The 21271-nt window shown below is 31.6% G+C and overlaps 3 protein-coding genes across 3 annotated transcripts in view; 1 reads left to right on the top strand and 2 right to left on the bottom strand.

Annotated features, from left to right (window-relative positions):
• The window catches only part of LOC111413254 (dopamine D2-like receptor), a 127364-nt gene extending 118048 nt beyond the window's left edge, over positions 1-9316 (bottom strand). Inside the window, exon 1 of the mRNA XM_071200086.1 lies at positions 9132-9316. Coding sequence (XP_071056187.1) covers positions 9132-9272 — 141 coding nt within the window. The 5' untranslated portion in view covers positions 9273-9316. The remainder of the gene's footprint in view (positions 1-9131) is intronic.
• LOC111413269 (DNA ligase 4) lies at positions 6616-13562 on the top strand. Its single transcript, XM_023044176.2, has 5 exons — positions 6616-7953; positions 8014-8125; positions 8185-8384; positions 12505-13373; positions 13426-13562. Exons 1-5 carry the CDS (start codon positions 6691-6693, stop codon positions 13523-13525), a joined length of 2544 nt encoding a protein of 847 aa, XP_022899944.1. The 5' UTR covers positions 6616-6690; the 3' UTR covers positions 13526-13562.
• LOC111413270 (WD repeat-containing protein 26) lies at positions 13555-20416 on the bottom strand. The gene is made up of 6 exons (XM_023044177.2): positions 19592-20416; positions 19341-19497; positions 18864-19283; positions 18651-18810; positions 14460-14814; positions 13555-14407 (listed from the first exon to the last, which is right to left on the bottom strand). The coding sequence occupies exons 1-6, from the start codon at positions 19831-19833 to the stop codon at positions 13963-13965; spliced, it is 1779 nt and encodes a 592-aa protein (XP_022899945.1). The 5' UTR covers positions 19834-20416; the 3' UTR covers positions 13555-13962.
• Between the last annotated feature and the right edge of the window lie 855 nt (positions 20417-21271).

A 21271-nucleotide genomic window follows, 5' to 3' on the forward strand; every position in this document is an offset into this window, starting at 1 on the left:
CTTTTCTGACAGAAGATACTGCTCTCAGAAAACTAGATACTACTGGCAGAAAATAAGATTCTGCTGATAGAAGACGAGATACTGTTGGCAGAAATCTAGATACTGATGGAAGAAGACTAGATATAGATAATAGAAGACTAGACACTACTGATAAAGACTAGAAACTGTTAATGGACAATCGAATATTGCTGGTTAAAAGCTATACATTATTTACAAATCACTACACACTCTCAATACGAAATGACATCACCCTTACAACTAGCAGGAGACTACGTATTGCTGCAAGAAGGCCAGATGCAGCTAATAAGAGACTAATGCTCAACTCACTTCTCTACTTTCTGCGAAGAACCTTATAAAAGTGTTAGAGCAAGCTCAATTCTTGCTCGATATACTGCCAAAAAAATAATTTACTTAGATTTTAGAAGCGTTGGTGAGCATTTTTGCTCACCACATAAGCAAGTAATGACGACTCAGATATAAAAAAAAATATTCGTAACAAGTATAGTAAATTAGATGTGCTGAAAAAAGAAAAATTTCTGGAAGGATTTTTAAAGCAATAAAGAGAGAATCGGAAAATCTAATGCAATTAATCACGATTAATTGAAATTAGAGTGATACTCATCCTGCAATGTGTGTTCGTATAATTGAGGACTCTTCACTAATCATGATATGCAGATGTTGTGTTAGTGTCACACATCTGCAAACCGCCTACATACATCAATAAACTGTTTATCTATTTCTAAACGTAGATTACAGGAAATATTATTGCATTTTAAACAATATTGATTAATTTAAACTCGTCAATTTTTTTTTTAATTTTCTTATCTCATAACAAGGTTGTAAGAAAACACAAAGCACATGCGCACTTTTAGTACTACAGTATTGGTCCGGAATAACGAGCACCGGAACGTTTCCGGTGGTGTTCGTTAAATTATCTTTAATTCGCGAGAATTATTGCAACTTTAATGTTAAATTAAATAAATAAAATAACTAAGTTTTTCTAGATGGATAGTTTTATTTTAATTTTTCGGCTCTACCGGTTTCGACTAATGTTTGTAGTTATCTTCAGGAGAAATTAGCCACGTCAAATGTATTTCGAATATTCTAAATCTAGATTCCTGGTTCTTGTTGTTAATCACTGTTAAAAACTTTTCTATTATGTCTTTTCCTTTATTCTTTCTTCTAACATAAGAAGAAAGATTTCTCCTGAAGATGACTACAAATAGTAGTCGAAACCGGTAGAGCCGAAAAATATAAATAAAACTATCTATATCAAAAAATATAGTTATTTTATTTATTTAATTAAATTACCAAGATGGAATAATATTAATTAATGTTAAATGACTAATAGATACAAAATTTCAATTTAATTTTGCATGAGTTAAATTTTAACAAAACATCAAAGAGATGACCGTGGGGAAAGCGTAATTACATACAATTTTTGCGTACATCAATATACCTATATATTTAAAATTAATGGATTAGTTTGTAAAACAGCTTTCAAAGTAAATCGAAAAAATTAATCAAATTATGTTATCGTACCAATTATATCTGGTAAAGAATAGAAACCAAAGATTTCCTTTTTGTGTTGAGTAAACATATTTCTGCTGCAGTGCGCAAGGAATAAATGAAGCGTAGTACAGACAAAAGGGTTATACACACAATCTTCAAAGAAAAATCTTTCGTACACAATTAGGCAGTTTTCCGACTGGTGCAGCTTGAACAAACTCGCTATTTTGCGTTATTCTACGGGATGCAATATCGGGATGCAATCTTTGGCTTCCTTTTGCACCGCTAGATGTTATCGGTTAATTAAAGTAACCGGTGCGGTCGCGGATGAAGCTTCGCATCGAAAGCTTTTCTCGCGAAACGAAAACTTTGTTATTGTTATGCCTCCCGTGGGTGTTCAAATGAACGGGCACGCCGTGGAGGTCGTAAATTTTTGGGGCGCAAAAAAATAATGAAAGTTCCGCGTGGCGTTATTTATGTAAATGCCCCCGGCGGCCTCGACTACCGCCAACTTTGAATTATTACCTTTTTTGGTCGAACTGAGGTATTTAAACTTACCAGTTCATACTTGAACAAGTTAATTTCAATGGAACTTTTTTGATTAATATAAATAATTTTGTTATTTAACTCGAGACACCAAAAGGTTTAGTTTCGTAACCAAGTGTTGAGAGAGATGAAGGCAGAAACTAGACACTGCTGGCAGAAAACTAAATACTACTGGCAGAAGATAAAACTCTGGTTATAGAAGACTAAATAATGCCGGCAGAAAACTAGATATTGCTTGGAAGAAGACTAGATATAACTACTAGGAGTCTATCGCTCAGCAAGTCGTTTCTTCAGAAGGTCTAAAAAGTTTACAACACAACTTGTCTAACTTATCCACACAATTTCAGATCATCTAAACCAGCTATCTTAGTTATCCTTTATTTCGACCAACCTGAAAAGAAGATATTCGCTGCACATCTCTTTGACCTAACGTCAAAGAGATGTGCACACAGCGTAGATTTTCCACCTACCATTTCATTCTTTCAAAAGTTTTATCTAACTAGAGTTTTGTATCCTTTCCCATTCCTATTTAGAGCTTGCAGCAGTACTCTAGGACTACAACAAGACTGGATACTGCCAATGGAAGACTCGATCTTTCTTATAGAAGACTTATGCTGCTTTTACTGGTTTGTATCCTTTCCCAAACTTTCGAACAAATTATTTCAAATTAACTTTTTTGATTATTATAAATTATTTTGTTATTTAACTCAAGACACGAAAAGGTTTAGATTCGACCCCGGGGGTTGAGAGAGATGGATAGTAATTAATAGTTCTAAACCCAAGTTTATCCTGAAAATACCACGTAACTATTTATCGTCGAAACCCAACAAATTTATGCCCCCCCAAAATCTCACTCCAACGTGTTATTTAAATGAAATCCGGTTGATTCTTAAGACTCCGGGCGTCATGAAACGTCGACGTCGTCGTTTTGAATTGAAAATATTTCATCAACGCGACGACGACGTATTCTAAAGGCATACGTATAAATGTAATGTGCGGTTAGGAAAATTTCTACGGCTTCCAATTTGTACCATTTGGGGTAGATTAAAGACGAAGCCTTAACCGGGTTTTCACCTCCAGGCGTTGCGTTTAATACGTTCGATTATTAACGAAAATCGTTAAATGTAGGCTTTATGTAATAAATTTTAAGAGTGAAATGAAGTTTAATCCTTACGTAACTTATGGCCGGGCGGTTATTGTGTATGGGAATCGCACCAAACCCCATTTTAGGGCATCCAAAGAATATCCGAAACGCAATAAACTGTCACGGATTGTGCAATATACCGGATTGAAAGGAAATCCCCCTTCGATAAAACTCGGATTTAAAACCGTTTTTTAATTGCCCAATCCGTATACTCGCCATATACATATAGAATGTTCCAAAAGTCGACTTATTCCCTTTTACATTTTCACCTTTGATGTGGAAGTTAGAAACAGTTTAAATGCATGTATTCATTGGCATTTCAAGCCACATGATAAATATACGGCGACTAAAATGTCACTTTTAGATTTTTCCTATCATTAGCATTTATATTTGAATAATTTTATTATTGTGTAGTAGTGATGGAACGGATAGTTATTTTGCGAAAAGCCGGATATCCGGTTATCCGGCATATTTATCTATTATGGTTATAATTTCTGATATATTTCTGAAGTGAAAATGAAATTAATAAAAAAGCTGATAAGATATGTCAAGTTATTTGGATCCAAGATACAACATAAACTTTTTTGATGCTGATTTAACTAACGAAGCAATTCTAAAAAGAGGATACTTTAATTAATAATTGGCGATATTTCCACAAGAATCCTTCAAGAAATGAATTTTATAGCGAATTTTGAAAGTTTTCGATGAACATCGAAAATTTTATCAAAACTTCAAATATTGTTTTCTCAAAAACTAAAAGTTACTTTTCAAAGCGGGTTGGTTCATTGGAAAGAGGACACTCTTATTAACACTTTGGGAAATTTTCATGCTCATATTCCAAAAAATGGATTTAATACGAATTTTTAAAACTTAATCGGCGAAAATTGCAACATTCGAAAAAATTGTCGATTATTTCAAAAATTTATTTCTGAAGAACTAAAAGTGATTTTTCAAAAAGGCTTTTTGCATTAAAAAGAGGATACTTTAATTAATAATTGGTGATATTTCCACAAGGATCCTTCAAGAAATTAATTGTATAGCGAATTTTGAAAATTATCGATGAAAATTGCAACATCAAAAATTTTATCAAAATTTCAAATATTGTTTTCTCAAAAACTAAAAACTATTTTTCAAAATGGGTTGATTCATTGGAAAGAGGACACTTTTATTAACACTTTGGGAAATTTTCATACTCATATTCCAAGAACTGGATTTTATACGAATTTTTAAAACTTAATCGGCGAAAATTGCAAAATTCGAGAAAATTGTCGATCATTTCAAAAATTTATTTTTCAAAAACTAAAAGTGATTTTTCAAAACGGCTTTTTGCAATAAAAAGAGGATACTTTAAGTAATAATTGGTGATATTTCCACAAGGATCCTTCAAGAAATGAATTTTATAGCGAATTTTGAAAGTTACCGATGAAAATTGCAACATCGAAAATTTTATTAAAACTTCAAATATTGTTTTCTCAAGAACTAAAAGTTATTTTTCAAAACGGGGTGGTTCATTGGAAAAAGGACAGTTTTATTAACACTTTGGGAAATTTTCATACTCATATTCCAAGAAATGGATTTTATACGAATTTTTAAACCTTAATCGGCGAAAATTGCAAAATTCGAAAAAATTGTCGATCATTTTAAAAATTTATTTCTCAAGAACTAAAAGTGATTTTTCAAAATGGCTTTTTGCATTAAAAAGAGGATACTTTAATTAATAATTGGTGATATTTCCACAAGAATCCTTCAAGAAATGAATTTTATAGCGAATTTTGAAAGTTATCGATGAAAATTGCAACATGGAAAATTTTATTAAAACTTCAAATATTGTTTTCTCAAAAACTAAAAGTTATTTTTCAAAACGGATTGGTTCATTGGAAAGAGGACACTCTTATTAACACTTTGGGAAATTATCATACTCATATTCCAAGAACTGGATTTTATACGAATTTTTAAAACTTAATCGGCGCAAATTGCAGAATTCGAAAAAATTGTCGATTATTTCAAAAATGTATTTCTCAAGAACTAAAAGATATTTTTCAAAACGGCTTGTTACATTATTGGTGATATTTCTACAAGGATCCTCCAAAAAATTAATTGTATAGCGAATTTTGAAAATTATCGATGAAAATTGCACCATCGAAAATTTTATTAAAACTTCAAATATTGTTTTCTCAAAAACTAAAAGTTATTTTTCAAAACGGGGTGGTGCATTTGAAAGAGGACACTTTTATTAACACTTTGGAAAATTTTCATAGTCATATTCCAAGAAATGGATATAATACGAATTTCTAAAACTTAATCGGCGAAAATTGCAAGATTTGAAAAAATTTATTTCTCAAGAACTAAAAGTGATTTTTCAAAACGGCTTTTTGCATTAAAAAGAGGAATTAATAATTGAAAGTGATAACAGCGACAGTTCTGTTAGTAATGAATGTGATGATGAATTACAAGCGAAGAGAAGGAAACTAGACAAAACTGCAATAAGAGATTTTATATATCGTATTGGAATTGTTAATATGAGGTTGCTAAAAACAAACCTGATATAAATAAAGTAGTATTCAATGAAAAAGGTCCTATTGGGGTTGAACTTGATTATTATCTGCCCAACACCTAAAAGAGATACTAATTTTTGCGAATGATGGAGTAGTAAGTAATAGGTAAGTAAAGATGTGTAGTATACATCCCTAATATTACATTTTTGATCTTATTATAGTGTCAAAAATTTGTTACATCAGTATTAAGGAACAATACAAAGACTAAGATGAGCTCCATTTAATTCTTTTTCTTAGCATAAAGCTCTCGGCTCAGCAAGAGAATCATATACAACACAAAAATGATGTGTGGAGTACAGTTATTTGGCAACATCAACCTTCTCGCCACTGTTATCTTAATCAGAAACATGCCTAAAGTGCCTATTAATTAAAACCAACAGTCCGGTATAATACTGAACGTGGTAGACCGTTAGCTAACAAATAAAAAATGTATAAGTTATTAATGGCATTGAATAGCTTTGAAGCAAAGCTTCGACGTTATTTCTTTGCGATTGAATGAAATAGCTTAAACTCAAATTTTCGGTGTCATTCTCATGGTGATCGTAGTACAAAAGGTGTAAAATAGAGGTAAAAAGCGATTGATCGCGGTAATTTAGTACATAAAATAGAATAAAGATAAAGAAAACACTAATCTCTTTCATAGAAATAATTATGAATATGTTCAAATTTTTTTATCATACTGTATAATAAAGTCGAATTTATATGAAAATAGCTAATAGGTATGGCAAAAATAGTTTAAATCCTCTCTAAAACACGTATAAAAAAACTTGAGTTTTTAAAATTAAGTCGACAATGTTTTTAACGAACACTCCCTCATAAACTTTGTTGCATTTATGTTAATCACTCTGTATATGTCTCAGAATGACATTCATCTAAGCTGTCATATTGACAGTTTAAGTTTTTTTTTGATTTTTAGGTTATAAGCAATAAATAATAATGTCAAATATAAACTTTAAAGATTTTTGTAACGTCCTCGAAGATATAAAAACTAATAAAAATCGTGATTATAAAATAAAAACATTGCAACTTTACTACTCAAATCTTCGAAAGAACATAACCTCAACAACAAATTTACACCCAATTTTACGTTTATTATTACCATCTTTCGAAAGGAATCGAAGTTATGGGATGAAAGAAGACACTTTAAAAAGAAAGATCATAAAAATTTTATCTTTGACCAAAGATTCAGGTGATTCAAAAATTTTAAATAACAAATCCGGTGATTTTTCTACGACCGCGTTTAATGTTTTAAGAAAATATTACGACGAAGGAAAGTTGTTAAATATCGGTCAAGTTAATGAAGCTTTAGATGAAATTGCTGCAAAAAATAATGATGAGTGCCGTTTGGGGGTTTTATTTAAAAAAACGTCTCCGTTTGAGCAAAAATGGATCATAAGAATTATTTTAAAAGATCTCAAATTGGGGTTGAGTGATAAAAAGATGTTAAATTTATACCATCCGGATGCTGTTGATTTATTTGATAAAACCAACGATTTAGAACATGTTTGTGTAAAACTTTTTAACCCAAACGAACGCTTAAATGAAATTAATGTAGCACTTTTTAACGCGTTTTGTCCGATGCTATCAAAACGGTGTGATGTTAAAGAATTATTTAAAACCGTTCCGGATGATAAGTCTTTGTTTTATGTTGAGAATAAATTTGATGGGGAACGATTTCAATTACACATGAATCAAGGATCATTTAAATATTTCTCTAGGAGAGGGTTTGATTTCACTGCAAAATTTGGGTGTAATTATAAAAATGGGATTTTTACACCACTTTTAAGGAATTGTTTTATAAATAACACAGAAAGTGTTATTTTAGATGGAGAAATGATGGGGTGGGACCCAGTTAAAAAAATATTTGGTTCAAAAGGAATGAATTTTGATGTAAAAAACTTAACAGATACAAGTTATCATCAACCTTGTTTCTGTGTTTTCGATATTTTGTTGCTAAATAATGAAGTTTTAACAAACAAAGCATTAAGGGAGCGAAAAAAATTGTTAGAGTCAATATTAACTCCTATTGAGGGGGTTATTCTTGTTAGTTCTTTAAAAGAAGTTTATGGAAAAAGAGAAATTATAAATGCTTTGAATGATTCTGCTTCAAATAAAGAGGAGGGAATTGTTTTTAAACGACCTGATTCATTTTATATTACAAATAGTAGAAATGATGGGTGGTGGAAGATGAAATTAGAGGTTAATTACATCTAAATTGAATTAAAAATTAATTTTTTTACTTAATTTTGTTTTATTTAGTATTTTTCTGATGTTATGACCGATTTAGATGTAATAATTATGGGGGGATTTACCGGAAAAAATCAACAAATTGAGAAAGTCTTAGTTGGTGTCGGTGTTCCATCAAAAAGAGGTGCTTTAAAAAAGCAAATTCTTTTATTTTATTTAATTATAATGTTATTAAGATTTCAGGATCACATCCAACTGTATTTCATTCTTTATCCACTGTTTACACCGGATTAAATTTGAATGAATGGAAAGAATTAAAGGAGAAATTAAATAATAAATTATTTAAAACTTCAGAGAATAATTCATTTGAATCATTTGGTTTAATTTTTGGGAAAAAGAAACCTGATGTGTGGGTCAAACCTGAGGATTCATTCATATTAGAAGTACAATAAATTAAAAACCTTGATATAATGGATTAATACTGAGAAGGGAGTGCTAACACTACCAGAAGGAACATTAAGGGGCTATACCAGTGTGATTGCTAAAAAATTTAGGTGATGTTTGTTAAACTTTAAGAATGTATTTGTCTATTATCAATAATTTTTTCATAGAAAAATAGTAACATTTTAGCGACATATGTCCTGAAACAACTGAAAAAACAAATATCAATGTTAAACTAAAAGATATTCTCCCTATCATGACTCAGGATTTTAGAGATTTTGGCGGAGTTTTGAAGAAAAACTTTTATTTTTCTCTAAAAAAATCGCCGTTTTTTCGCTGTCTTTGAGTTAGAACTGCTGCAAATTTCGAAAAAAACGCGTTAAAGTTGTTTTATCTATCAATAAAATGATATTTATTATAAGAAATGTCACTCCACTATTCCTGTCCCATATAATGGACCCTCCTCTGTTTCAAAAAACGCCTACTTAGCCACTAAAGCTTTTTTGCAAGCAGCCCTACCCTCCTTTGATGCCGCTTGGTGACGTAAATTAGCTTGATAAATTCTAGCATCATCTCTATCTTTCGCATATTCACATTTGCAATTGAACCAATAGTGATTTCCATCGCTCGAAACATTTTCAAAATACACTGTTGGAAATAATTCACGAGCACACCCTGTATAATGTGAACGCGTGTGTCTAGTGTAATGAAATTTGGAATGGAAGTAGTACTAAAATAGTGTAACTTACATCGCTATACGACGTGGCATGAAGTCGATAAGTCGCTGTATTATAGTGAGAGGGATGGCCAACCGCCTCAACTCGCCTCCATAGCTCCTCAACGTTAGCCAGGGAAGCCTCCATTTTCGCACTGCCGATAACGACGCACATTTTCACGAAACGATACACCCTCAACGTGCATTACGCACAGAGTACGATAACAAACTGGTTCCTCACACCACACCAAAAACGACCAGTATCTCCCACCCACTTCGGTCTCTATAGCCACGGAATGTTCCACTTGCCGCGAAAGAAAAACTCAAAACTCGCCGAATAAACTCGTCTACAGTAAACCTTTATGTCAAGCAAATATTATTGATTTATCTTCACGCGTTCAGATTATACAGGATGTGCTCGTGAATTATTTCCAACTGTAGATTAGCGATGGAACGGATAGTGATTTTGCGGATACCGGATATTTGGCAACCCGGAATTGGTGCATTTCTGAAGTGCTACTATTTGAATAAAAATGAAATTAATAAGGAAGCTGATAAGATATGTAAACTTATTTGGATCCAAGATACAAAATGATTTTTTTTTATGCGAATGTAACTAACGAAGCAACTCTGAAAAGAGGATACTTTAATTAATAATTGGTGATATTTCCACAAGGATCCTTCAAGAAATGAATTTTATAGCGAATTTTGAAACTTATCAATGAAAATTGCAACATCGAAAATTTTATCAATACTTCAAATATTGTTTTCTCAAAAACTAAAAGTTATTTTTCAAATCGGGTTGGTTCATTGAAAAGCGGACACTTTTATTAACACTTTGGGAAATTTTCAAACTCATATTCCAAGAAATGGATTTTATACGAATTTTTAAAACTTAATCGGCGAAAATTGCAAAATTCAAAAAAGTTGTCGTTTAGTTCAAAAATTTATTTCTCAAGAACTGACAGTGATTTTTCGAAATAGCTATTTGCATTAAAAAGAGGATACTTTAATTAATAATTGGTGATATTTCCACAAGAATCCTTCAAGAAATGAATTTTATAGTGAATTTTGAAAGTTATTGATGAAAATTGCAACATCGAAAATTTTATCAAAACTTCAAATATTGTTATCTCAAAAACTAAAAGTTATTTTTCAAAGCGGATTGGTTCATTGGAAAGAGGACACTTTTATTAACACTTTGGGAAATTTTCATACGCATATTCCAAGAACTGGATTTTATACGAATTTTTAAAACTTAATCGGCGAAAATTGCAAAATTCGAAAAAATTGTCGATCATTTCAAAAATTTATTTCTCAAAAACTAAAAGCGATTTTTCAAAATGGCTTGTTGCATTAAAAAGAGGATACTTTAATTAATAATTGGTGATATTTCCACAAGGATCCTTCAAAAAATGAATTTTATAGCGAATTTTGTAAGTTATCGATGAAAATTGCAACATCGAAAATTGTATCAAAACTTCAAATATTGTTTTCTCAAAAACTAAAAACTATTTTTCAAAACGGGTTAGTTAATTGGAAAGAGAGCACTTTTGTTAACACTTTGGAAAATTTTCATACTCATATTCCAAGAACTGGATTTTATACGAATTTTTAAAACTTAATCAGCGAAAATTGCAAAATTCTAATATAATTAATAATCGATACTTTAATTAATAATGAAAGTGATAACAGCGACAGTTCTGTTAGTAATGAATGTGATGAATTACAAGCGAAGAGAAGAAAACTAGACGAAACTGCAACAAGATATTTTATACAAGGTGTTCCGGTGACTCAGGGCATAAAATTAACCTCATATACTAGAGCAAAAATGATGACGATTCGTGAAAAAAAATTATTATAAAAGTCTTCAAATGGCTAAGATATGGGCTATCAAAGTTCAGAAATGTTAACACATTTTTCTAAATATTTCCAATACCATTTATGGTAGAGCGTTGAAATTTGGTACAGGGTAAACAAATATCAAGCAAAATCATTGAACCAATTTTGACTTTGATCGGGCGGCGGCAACCATACTATACAGGCTGTCCCTAACATTTGTTTGTTCAGAACTTTTTTGTTCGCTCGTAACCCTACATTTATTTCTGTACTTTTCAATAGAAAATGTATTTTAGAAACTTTTATCACTCTTTGAAAATTTTGATAACATTGACCGTTTTCGAGTTATACGCGAAAATGTTAAGCTTTGATTTCAATCGTAACAAACAAAAAAAGGAAACATATTCCGCAAGATCTGAGTTGGCGATGACAATTGAAAAACGAACTGAGCTAATAACCATTATTTGCATAAATTTCTAAGTGCAGATTTAGTTAAATCCAGTGTTAATTTATTTTAGTTGAATAAAAGAATGTAATTTCCAAAACAATACATTTAATTTTCACGGTAACAACAAACAAGAACATAACAAAAATATTAACAAGAACAATAAAATTATAAACAAATAGTAATAAATAAAAAAGAACAAAAAAATACTAAAGCAGATGTTTGTCGTTTGAAATTTGTCGTGTCCATTTGTTGAGCCACCACAGGACTATATGAGCACCAGCTTTCCGCACCTTTAGGGCAGTTTTTCCTTCTAAGCCCTTACTTTGTTTTTTTAGGTTTCGGCATCGCGTTCCCATTCTTTTTTTACATATAAATAGCACTCTAATTTTTCTAATTCGACGTCATATGGGTTTAGACTTATTATTCCTTTGTATGTAGCCTATCACCATCACCAATATAACGCCTATAATTTATGCCATATTCGTCAATCGAGCGACTAAACATTTCCGCAGCGAATCATATTCTTCAGGATGTGTAAGTTTTTTCTTTTCCCATATTTCACAACTTTTACAGCAAGTTGATTTTACCATTGAATTAATATTTTTTTGCAAAATTTACCTGCAAGAGTTGTAATTCCGAAAGGAGAAGTATGAATTTACATCTGAACTTTCTTTTTTAAACGTTTTAGTTTTCTCTTCGTCCACGGCGATTTTTACGCTCTGCATTCAGCGATGGTATTGTTATTGAATATTCTAAGAAGATCCATCAAGCCACAAAATAGATTGAGTCAATTCAAACCAACCCCTATAAGTCACATCACAAACTCTATTCGTCGATTTATTTCATAAGCATTGTTAATCATTGGTCCAGAATTTATATATGAAACACCACACTCACACATTACAGCAATTTTGAATCCTAAACCCCGTGAACTTGCTTCATTGAATGTTATGTCTTTTTTACAATTTTTACATAAGACTAAATTGCTAATAGCTGTGAAAACAGTCACAAACTGAAAATTTCGCACTGGTATAGCCCCTTAAGGTTTGACCATCTTAAGAGACGTGATCCGTTATATCGGGGTTTTATCATATTAGTAAATTAATAAATACAATTTAAGGTACGTGCTTCAGAATTAATAAAAACAAAGGCACAATCCGATTATAAATCGAATTATACATTACGATTTCCTCGTATACAAAAATTACGTTTTGATAAGCCTTATTACGATTGTTTAACAACTTTAGAACTAGAAAATTTAACATCAACTCAATTACCGGTGGAAAAATTATTTAAACGGAAGCTAAACTTGGAAGATCTTGAATACGATTTTAAAAAGACGAAAAAAATCCGCGTTAAATACACGGTGAATGAAGTTAATGTCGATAACGTAATAAGTAACATCTTTAATAACTTGGAATTTTGTGTTTGGACCGGAAATAATGAGTACTCCAAAGAGGATATTGAAAAGATTTTGAAAGAGAATGGGGGAAAAGTGACGAAAATTGAGTCGCAAAGGACTTTTTGTATTTTAATTGGGGATAAACATGAACGCGTTAATTATTATCGAGGTGATATCGATATCGTTAAGTTATCTTGGGTTTTGAATTTAGTTGAGAAGAAAAAGTTTTTTGATTATACCCCTCTCGACACAATTTATGCGACTAATAAAACTAAAAACGTTTTTATGGAAAAATTCGATAAATTTGGAGATTCCTTCACGGAGGAGTTAACAATAAAGAAATTAAAAGCAATAGAAAAAAACATAAATGGATTAAGTTTTTTTATACGCCCATTACCAAAAGAAATCGATAAGTTTTGTAATGAAATCCAAGCGAATTATAATTTAAGTCTATTTCAGAATTATGTAGCGTTTTTTTATCAATTTAGTAATAATTCGAAATTGGACGAATTGGAATTTAAGTTTTGGGGTGGGCGAATTTCAAATAAACTCGATGATTCGGTTAATTTGGTTATTGTTGATTCAATGTAAGTTATTATGTAAGTTCTGAATCAATTTAATTATTTTAATTCGTTATAGAGAGAAGATCGACGAGGTTAAAATGATTTTTAAAGGAAAAATTGTTTTAAAAGATTTTATTAATCAATCTATTAATAAATACACAGAGGATTTATTGTAATTATTTTTAATAAAATAAAACTACCCATAAAATATAATATTCGTTTTTAATAGATAAGCATCTCTTTATAAATTACAATCTGTTTTGTCAAACGTCGTTTTAAACCTTCAGTTACTTACCTACATCTTTTTAATGAAAAAGAAACGTTTGGTTCGCTTAAAAATTAAAGTCACGGTTAAATCATTATGTATAACATCATCGTTATAATAATTATTATAAAAAAGTACAATCTACCTAGTAGCGTACAGATCAACTTTTTATTTATACTCAATTACACTTAACATTATTTTCATTCACTTATTAATAATTAACTTACGTTAATTTACTCGATATTAAAAAAAAATCAAATGTCTTCCATTAAAAAAAAGAGAACAATTTCTCCACCATTTTCGTTTACTTTATTGCTCACACCCTCGTTCTATATTTGTTTCATTTCTCTAAAAAACCATGTCGTTCCAACTTACTGAATTATTATTCCCCAAACTAACCCCAGCACCATCGCCGTTCAATTTATCCTTTGGGCCCCAAACTCTCACTGAGTAATCGTCGGAAACCGATACAAGCATATCATGATAAACCGGATTCCAACTCACACAATTAACGGTACGCGAATGACCGGATAAAACCGCAATTGGAAGCTCATTCCGTATGTGCCAAATATAAACTTGCGTGTCTTCGCTTCCGCTTGCCACAAAATCCTGATTTGGACCCCCAAATGTTGAATGGATCATAAAATGACCTTGAGTAATTCCTTGAAAACGACGAATTAACACTCGATCTTGCAAGTCCCACAGGTTAACACCTTGCGTTGCCACGTTTAATAACGCTAAACGATCGTTTTTATCGACGGTGAAAGTCATTATTGATGATTCTTCGTGAATCCTTTAAAAAATAATATTAAAATTAATGAAATGTTGAAGTATATTTTACGTACAAAGTGTGGTCGGAAAGTTCTTCTAAAATATAGCTTCGAATTCTATGATGAGTGTCCGAGGCAAGAACTGATTTTCCATCATTTCTACACCACAAACTATTAATGCGCACCCCTTCCCACGTGTCCAAAATATTCCCATCCATGTCACATTGATAAAAGTGTCCCCGGATGCCTCCAACCACGAATTTCGTGCCATCTTTATTCCATGCGCAACACGTTAAAATATCCTCGGGGGTTTGAGATACTTTCTGACATTTCTCTGTTTCTGTATTCCACAACCATACTTCTTGACTATCTTCTGGACCACAAGCGACTAAATGTATAGAATCTGGATTCCAAGCAATATATGCTATTCCTAATAAAAAAAAGATGTCTGTTATATCAGGGTTTTACTGTATTCAATTATACCAGGAATTTCATATAACTCGCAATATATGAGTTTTGCATGGAAAAAGATTCACAGCTAAACCCAAATGTTTCTGATTTTAGGTCTAGTATTAGTTATACTATTCATTTAATAAAAATATACCATACTCTATCGCTGAATAACAATTAAAAGTAGAATTAACTAAGAACCAGAAACATTCGGGTTTAGCCACACGTCTCTCAAGACAGCTAAACCCAAATGTTTCTAGTTCTAAGTCTAGTGTTAGTTCTAGTTTTAGTTCAATAAAAATATGTAACATACTGATATCTTATATTAACAAGCACTTCCTACCACGTCACTAGAACTAACATTAGACCCAGAACTAGAAACATTCGGGTTTAGCCACACGTCTCTCAAGACGGCTAAACCCGAATGATTCTAGTTCTAGGTCTTGTCTTAGTTCTAGTGACAGTGGTAGTGTAAAACTTGAACTAACGCTAGACCGAGAACTAGAAACATTCGGGTTTAGCCGCACGTCTCTCAAGACGGCTAAATCCGAATGATTCTAGATCTAGCTTTTGTGTTCTAGTTATAGTGCTAGTGTAAAACTAGAACTAACACTAGAACTAGAAAGTATCGGATATAGCCGCGTGTCTGAACGCGCACGACTAAACCCGCATGTTTCTAGTTCTAGTGCTAGTTCTAGTTTTAGTTCAATAAAAATATTCAAGATAGTGATATCTTATTTTAATTAGCGCTACCTACCACTGTCACTAGAACTAACATTAGAATTAGAAACATTCAGACATTTTAAGTAATTTAGTCTAGTATATGGCTTTAAAATACACTTGGATGGAATTTGTTAGTACTTCTGGCTTCACTTTATGTGTGAGTCACATTTAGTTTAGATTACGAACACGTGTGGCTCTTATCAGCAGATTTTTACAGACCAGGTGGGTGTTTGTGTGCTCCTACTGCTATTGTTTTTAGGATTATTTCCGTGTAGTGATAATATTTACATAAATTTCTCAGTTTCTATAAATATTGCCTAAAGGTAAGTTATATAGGAGTATTCATTTTTTATAATAGTATATGGCCACATTTCCCAAATTTCGTAAGAAGAATGTGAGTTAAACATATTTTTTTAGTATAAATCGTCCACTGACTGATAAAGAATTAGCTGAGATTGCGGAAAATTTGTCAGGTACAGAGACTGATCCCTACCATGACAGTGATGAGGACTACATTTGTTCCAATGAGTCTGAAAGTCCAACAACTGAAGAATTTAATTCTCTACAATTAATCTATAAACATTCCTATACTATATCTATTCCTATATTGCAAGTAAATAATTATTTCATTATTGTAGGGACAAATAGTATATCCTAAACCAGGGCTGTCCAAAATACGGTCCACCTTTATGCGGCCTGCGGTGTATTTTTAATATTATAACGGAAGAATAAATTTTTCCATCTTTTTCAAATTTTGTTGGTAGAAATGATTTTATTTTATATGGTATTATAAATAAATAACTAAAATCGTATTCGTATTTGTGAGTCCCGTCCCTACTCGTGTTTAGCGTTTTCCTGCTAAAATGCCGCGCGATCGGAGAGTGAAACAGCACTGGCCGTTGATTGTCATTTATTCATTTTTAATGGTTGTCATTTGATGTGTGTTGTGTAGTAACTAATCACTAATCGTAGTGATTGTGTGTAATTCGAGCTTACTCCTTCATTCTCCTTTATTACCTTGTCGGTGTCATTATTTCTCACTACACGTGTGATTTAATTACATAGTAAACAGAACTCTATTGCAAAATAACAAACCTCATTATGTCTGTGAAGAAGCGAAAAATAAGTGATGAAAATCGTGCATTTAATGAAAAATGGGAATTAGACTATCTGATCTGCAACAATAACAATAAAATTCAGTGTATGATTTGTATGCAAGTTTTGGCGGTGAATAAGGAATACAATGTGAAACGGCACTATACTACTTTATATGAAGAAAAGTATAAAAAACATATCGGTGAAGCAAGAAAAACTATGGTTACCGAGTATAAAAAAAAACTAATACATCAAACAAGTATATTTTCAAAAGTAAATACAGATAATGAACAAAGTTTGGCTGCGTCTTATGAAGTTTCTTTACTATTAGCCAAAGCAAAAAAATCATTCAGTGCGCACTTTCAATGGCTCAACACTTCATGCAGTCAAAGTTGGCGGAAAAGTTCGAATCTGTAGCATTATCTCACCAAACAGTGGCGCGACGAGTAAATGATATGGGCGAATATGTTTCGAAAAAATTATGTGATTGCGTTTTAGATTGCGAATACTACTCAATATGTTTGGATGAAAGTACCAACCAGACAGATATCAGTCAATTATTAGAAGTAATATTAAATTTATTCCTTGCATTTCAAAAGATTTTACTATTACGGAAAAAATTTTAAATTTGACACCGTTACACGGAACAATTAAAGGCGCTGATATCTTTATAGCTCTCAATAAAACTGTAATCGATTACGGAGGATTTCAAAAATGTTCTTGCATTGTAACTGATGGAGCAAAAGCTATGACGGGAAAAGTGACAGGATTCGCGGGACTTCTGAAAGAAAATGGCATTAATTGCCTGTTGATTCACTGCATCATACATCAGGAAGCCTTGTTGTTAGAATAACAAATCTCATTAGAGGCGGAAACAAAGCTTTGACTCATACAAAATTTCGACATTTTTTAGGTGAAATTGATGCAACCTATGGAGATTTGTTATTACATTCCGAATTAAGATGGTTTAGTGCTGGGCGGTGCCTTGAACGTTTTTTTGCTTTACGAAAAGAAATACCTTTATTTCTAAAAAATGAAATAAAATCAGACACTTCTGAGCTGCAAAATTGTATGCAAGATCTTTATTCCTGGCTGATCTTCTTATTCACTTGAACGAATTAAATTTGAAGTTCCAAGTCAAAGGACACAATATTGCCAACTTGTATGGATATGTGAATGGTTTTAGAAGTAAACTAAAATTGTTCAAATCGACACTAGAACAGAATTTTTCTTTTTTTCTGAGTTGCAAAGAACATTACACAGAGATGAAAAATTTTGAAGGATGTAGTTTTAAGAATCACCTGAAGTATATTGACGATGTAATTGTGGAATTTGAGCAGATTTCAAAGAATTAGAGAGTGATATATCATTTTTCACTCATCCATTAACAATTGCAATTGAAGGTGTAAAGAGTGGTTATTAATTAGAATTATGTGACCTACAATTACAAGGGTAGAACAGAGTCTGGAATAGATTTTTTTAAGCTCCTTGGCGAGCGTTTCCCCAAATTAACCAATCTTGGTTTAAAAATGGGTTTGATGATGGGCAGTACCTATCTTTGTGAAAGTGCGTATTCTACGATGAATTTTCTAAAATCTAAATATAGATCTTCATTGTCAGATAACTCACTTACACACGTCTGGCAACAACTAATATCAATATTGATATTGAAACGATTGTAAAAGATAAATTAATGAAGCACTAATACAATTTAATGTAACAGTTACATATTAAACCTTTTCTTAAAAAAAATGTGTTTTTTATTTGTGCATCCCTCTAATCTAATCTATTTAGTAATTTATATTGGCACGGGATCATATCTGGTTTTGTCCTAAACAGACACTACTGCAGAGACATATGTATCCCAGGCAATTTTTTTCTAAATACTGAAAGATAAAAAAAAATGAAACTTTGTATACATATTTTGAAGCCAAATCAATTACATCAATTACACACAATTTACTGCATTAGCCAAAAATTTACTATACATCAACTTACCATAATTATGCCCATCCAAAGTTTTTCTTGGAGATATTGTGCATGTTTCTGGATGAACATCCCAAATGATAACATTACAATCTTTAGAACCAGTGGCTAACTTTTTACCATCAGGGGAAAATTTACAAAACCAAACTTCATCAGTGTGTTCATTTAATATCTACAAAAAAAAACATTCCAAAATCTTATTCTTTAAAACAATTCCTTTATTACTTGTATAGTGTGAGTGGGGAAATAATCTTTCGAACAAGCATGATCAACCAACAATGAAGTATTTGTCAAATTTAATGTTTGTGATGTATTATGATGCGTACACCTCAATGTTTGCAATTCGATTGCTTGTAAAAGTAATGATTTCAGTCTATACGGTGGTAACATAACACTTGGTGGTAAATACGACTGCAATTTATCCATTAAAGCTCTCCGCGATTTTGAACCTTTTCCTTCCCAATTTGTTTTCGCGTGCAACTCCTCCACACTTGAGCACATCATAAAACTGGACAATTGATGTACTCTATCTGTGTTGTGTTGTAAAGGGGTTAGTTCGTTACGAAGGACATGCAAAGCATCAAGAACTTTGCAATCTTCAAGATATTCTAAGTACTTTTGTTCCAATAATAAAAATTTCATTTCCTGTATATAAATAAAATAAAAAAGTAGGAATATAAAGTTATTTTTTTTTTAATTTACCACTAAACTATTGGAACCTTCGAGTAACATCTTTAATTCTTGAAGATCATGATCTGCTTTACTCCAATCTCCATCCATAACATGTTGGCGGAATTTTGCAGCAGCAGGGTGATCCAAACGACAACCAGATTCTATCATTAGAAGCTCGGCAGTGCGGCTAAAAAAGTTTTAAAAATAAATTTGTTTTCAAACATAACCTAACTTTTTTTTAATAATAATTTTATAAATAACTTTGTTTTTATGAAACTCACTCTAATCCCTCATTTTTAAGATATTGTCCAATAAGTCTAACAATATCCTGATTTGTTCTGTTAAGTTGTACGTGAGTTCCAACTGTATCATTGATAGCCCCATTATTATCCCCAGTAATAAGTGCATGTCCATTTTCGGAAGCCCCATTTGAGGACGATGATGAACCGTTAGGAGTCGTAGATGAATTATTGGACGTGGCCCCATTGTGCTGCACGCAACCGTTGCTATTCGGGGCCTGCATGTTGCCTTCTTCGAAAGTAGAAGACGTCGTAGTTGTCGTTGTGTTGTTGCTTTTCCTCCGGGATTTTTTACGAGGCGGTTCACCACCGTCGCTACCCGTCGACTCACTACTTGAGGCCAGAATTATGTCGGACACGGTTCTTTGTTTACCTTATTTTTAAAACCATACGTCTCGTATCGTGTTCAAGATTTCCCCCGGATCCCGTTTAATAAGATACAAAAAAATAAAAATAGTCTCTCTCGAGAACAAAAAGAAAATTCCGTTTTGTACCCGAAACTCGAACGCGATCAAAAGAAATGGTAACATACAGTAATAAAGGAAGAAAGGAGGAGAGAATTTCGGGCTCGTTACGTCACAACAAGATCAGGAATCGTTTCATTTTTCACTTTAGAACTTAAAACAGAGTTCGTCTCGCGATCGCGAAATAAAACGTTTCGAATCTATTTATATATCGGATCTAATCGACTTCAAATGGAGTATTTTTTTAACTCTGTATGTAATAACAACGATCAGCTGAAGTACCTCCTGTGGAACAGCTGTCCAGGTGACCTCCAACAGCTAGAATAAACTCACAATAAACCTTTGTTGATTTGTACATGCGTATTAACACCAATTACAAATGTTTTTAATTTTTACTTATTGTTATACTAAAAAAGCTGTTTATTAACGCCTTATGAAATAATAATATGATAAATATCATAGTTTAGATTAAATATGTTTAAAACAGGCGATTTATTAAACAATTTAATAAAATTAATAATCATAAACTAACAAAGATTAAAATAATTCATTTATGTATTTGTTATTAACAAAAAAATTAAATAATTTAAATTTTTTTGGGGATTTTGTCCTTTTTATATTGGTCATGATTAATTAATCTGTCAAATAACTGTCATATTTCAACAAGTTAACTTTTAAATTTGGTAAGTATTCGTAATTAATTACATTGTAATATTGCTTCTATTAAAATGAAAACGATGTAATTTGTGAAATTAAAATACCTATTTTTACAGCGCCTTATTTTATAGCATAAATTTAAATTAATGTATGAATAAATAAACATTGAAAATGATGCGTTAAGAGATTAAATACTATATTATAGATAATCTAGATCTATAATAAATTGTTTTAATTATTTGATATAACTTTTAAGCTGCTAAAAATAGTTTAAAAAATATTTATACATAAATGATCATACTATAAGTACAATATCAACAATTTGGGTTGCCTATACTTTACACGATTTATAAATGGATAAATTTCAAAAAACTAATAAAAATGTATATTTTACTCCATATACGCCTATACAACAATACCTTTTTTGTATTGCAGGTGAAATTAATTAATCAGCATGACAGGAAATTAACTTAGTTTGGAAGAGAAGAAGTTTGTCCTTAAAAAAAACCGCCACCAACTCTATGGACCATTGCTCGCATCA

This window comes from Onthophagus taurus, chromosome 11 (genome assembly GCF_036711975.1).
Source record: "Onthophagus taurus isolate NC chromosome 11, IU_Otau_3.0, whole genome shotgun sequence".
NCBI classification, from domain to species: Eukaryota; Metazoa; Arthropoda; class Insecta; order Coleoptera; family Scarabaeidae; genus Onthophagus; species Onthophagus taurus.

Excerpts from the sequence above, each read along its gene's own strand:
- LOC111413269 (XM_023044176.2), top strand. The coding sequence starts at position 6,691 with ATGTCAAATATAAACTTTAAAGATTTTTGTAACGTCCTCGAAGATATA. Across the intron at positions 7,954-8,013 it reads GGTGGAAGATGAAATTAGAG|TATTTTTCTGATGTTATGAC; the intron begins GTTAATTACATC and ends TGTTTTATTTAG. Across the intron at positions 8,126-8,184 it reads CGGTGTTCCATCAAAAAGAG|GATCACATCCAACTGTATTT; the intron begins GTGCTTTAAAAA and ends TTAAGATTTCAG.
- LOC111413270 (XM_023044177.2), bottom strand. The coding sequence starts at position 19,833 with ATGCAGGCCCCGAATAGCAACGGTTGCGTGCAGCACAATGGGGCCACG. Across the intron at positions 19,498-19,591 it reads CTTAAAAATGAGGGATTAGA|CCGCACTGCCGAGCTTCTAA; the intron begins GTGAGTTTCATA and ends AAACTTTTTTAG. Across the intron at positions 14,815-18,650 it reads TTTGGATGGGCATAATTATG|GAATAGCATATATTGCTTGG; the intron begins GTAAGTTGATGT and ends TTTTTTTATTAG.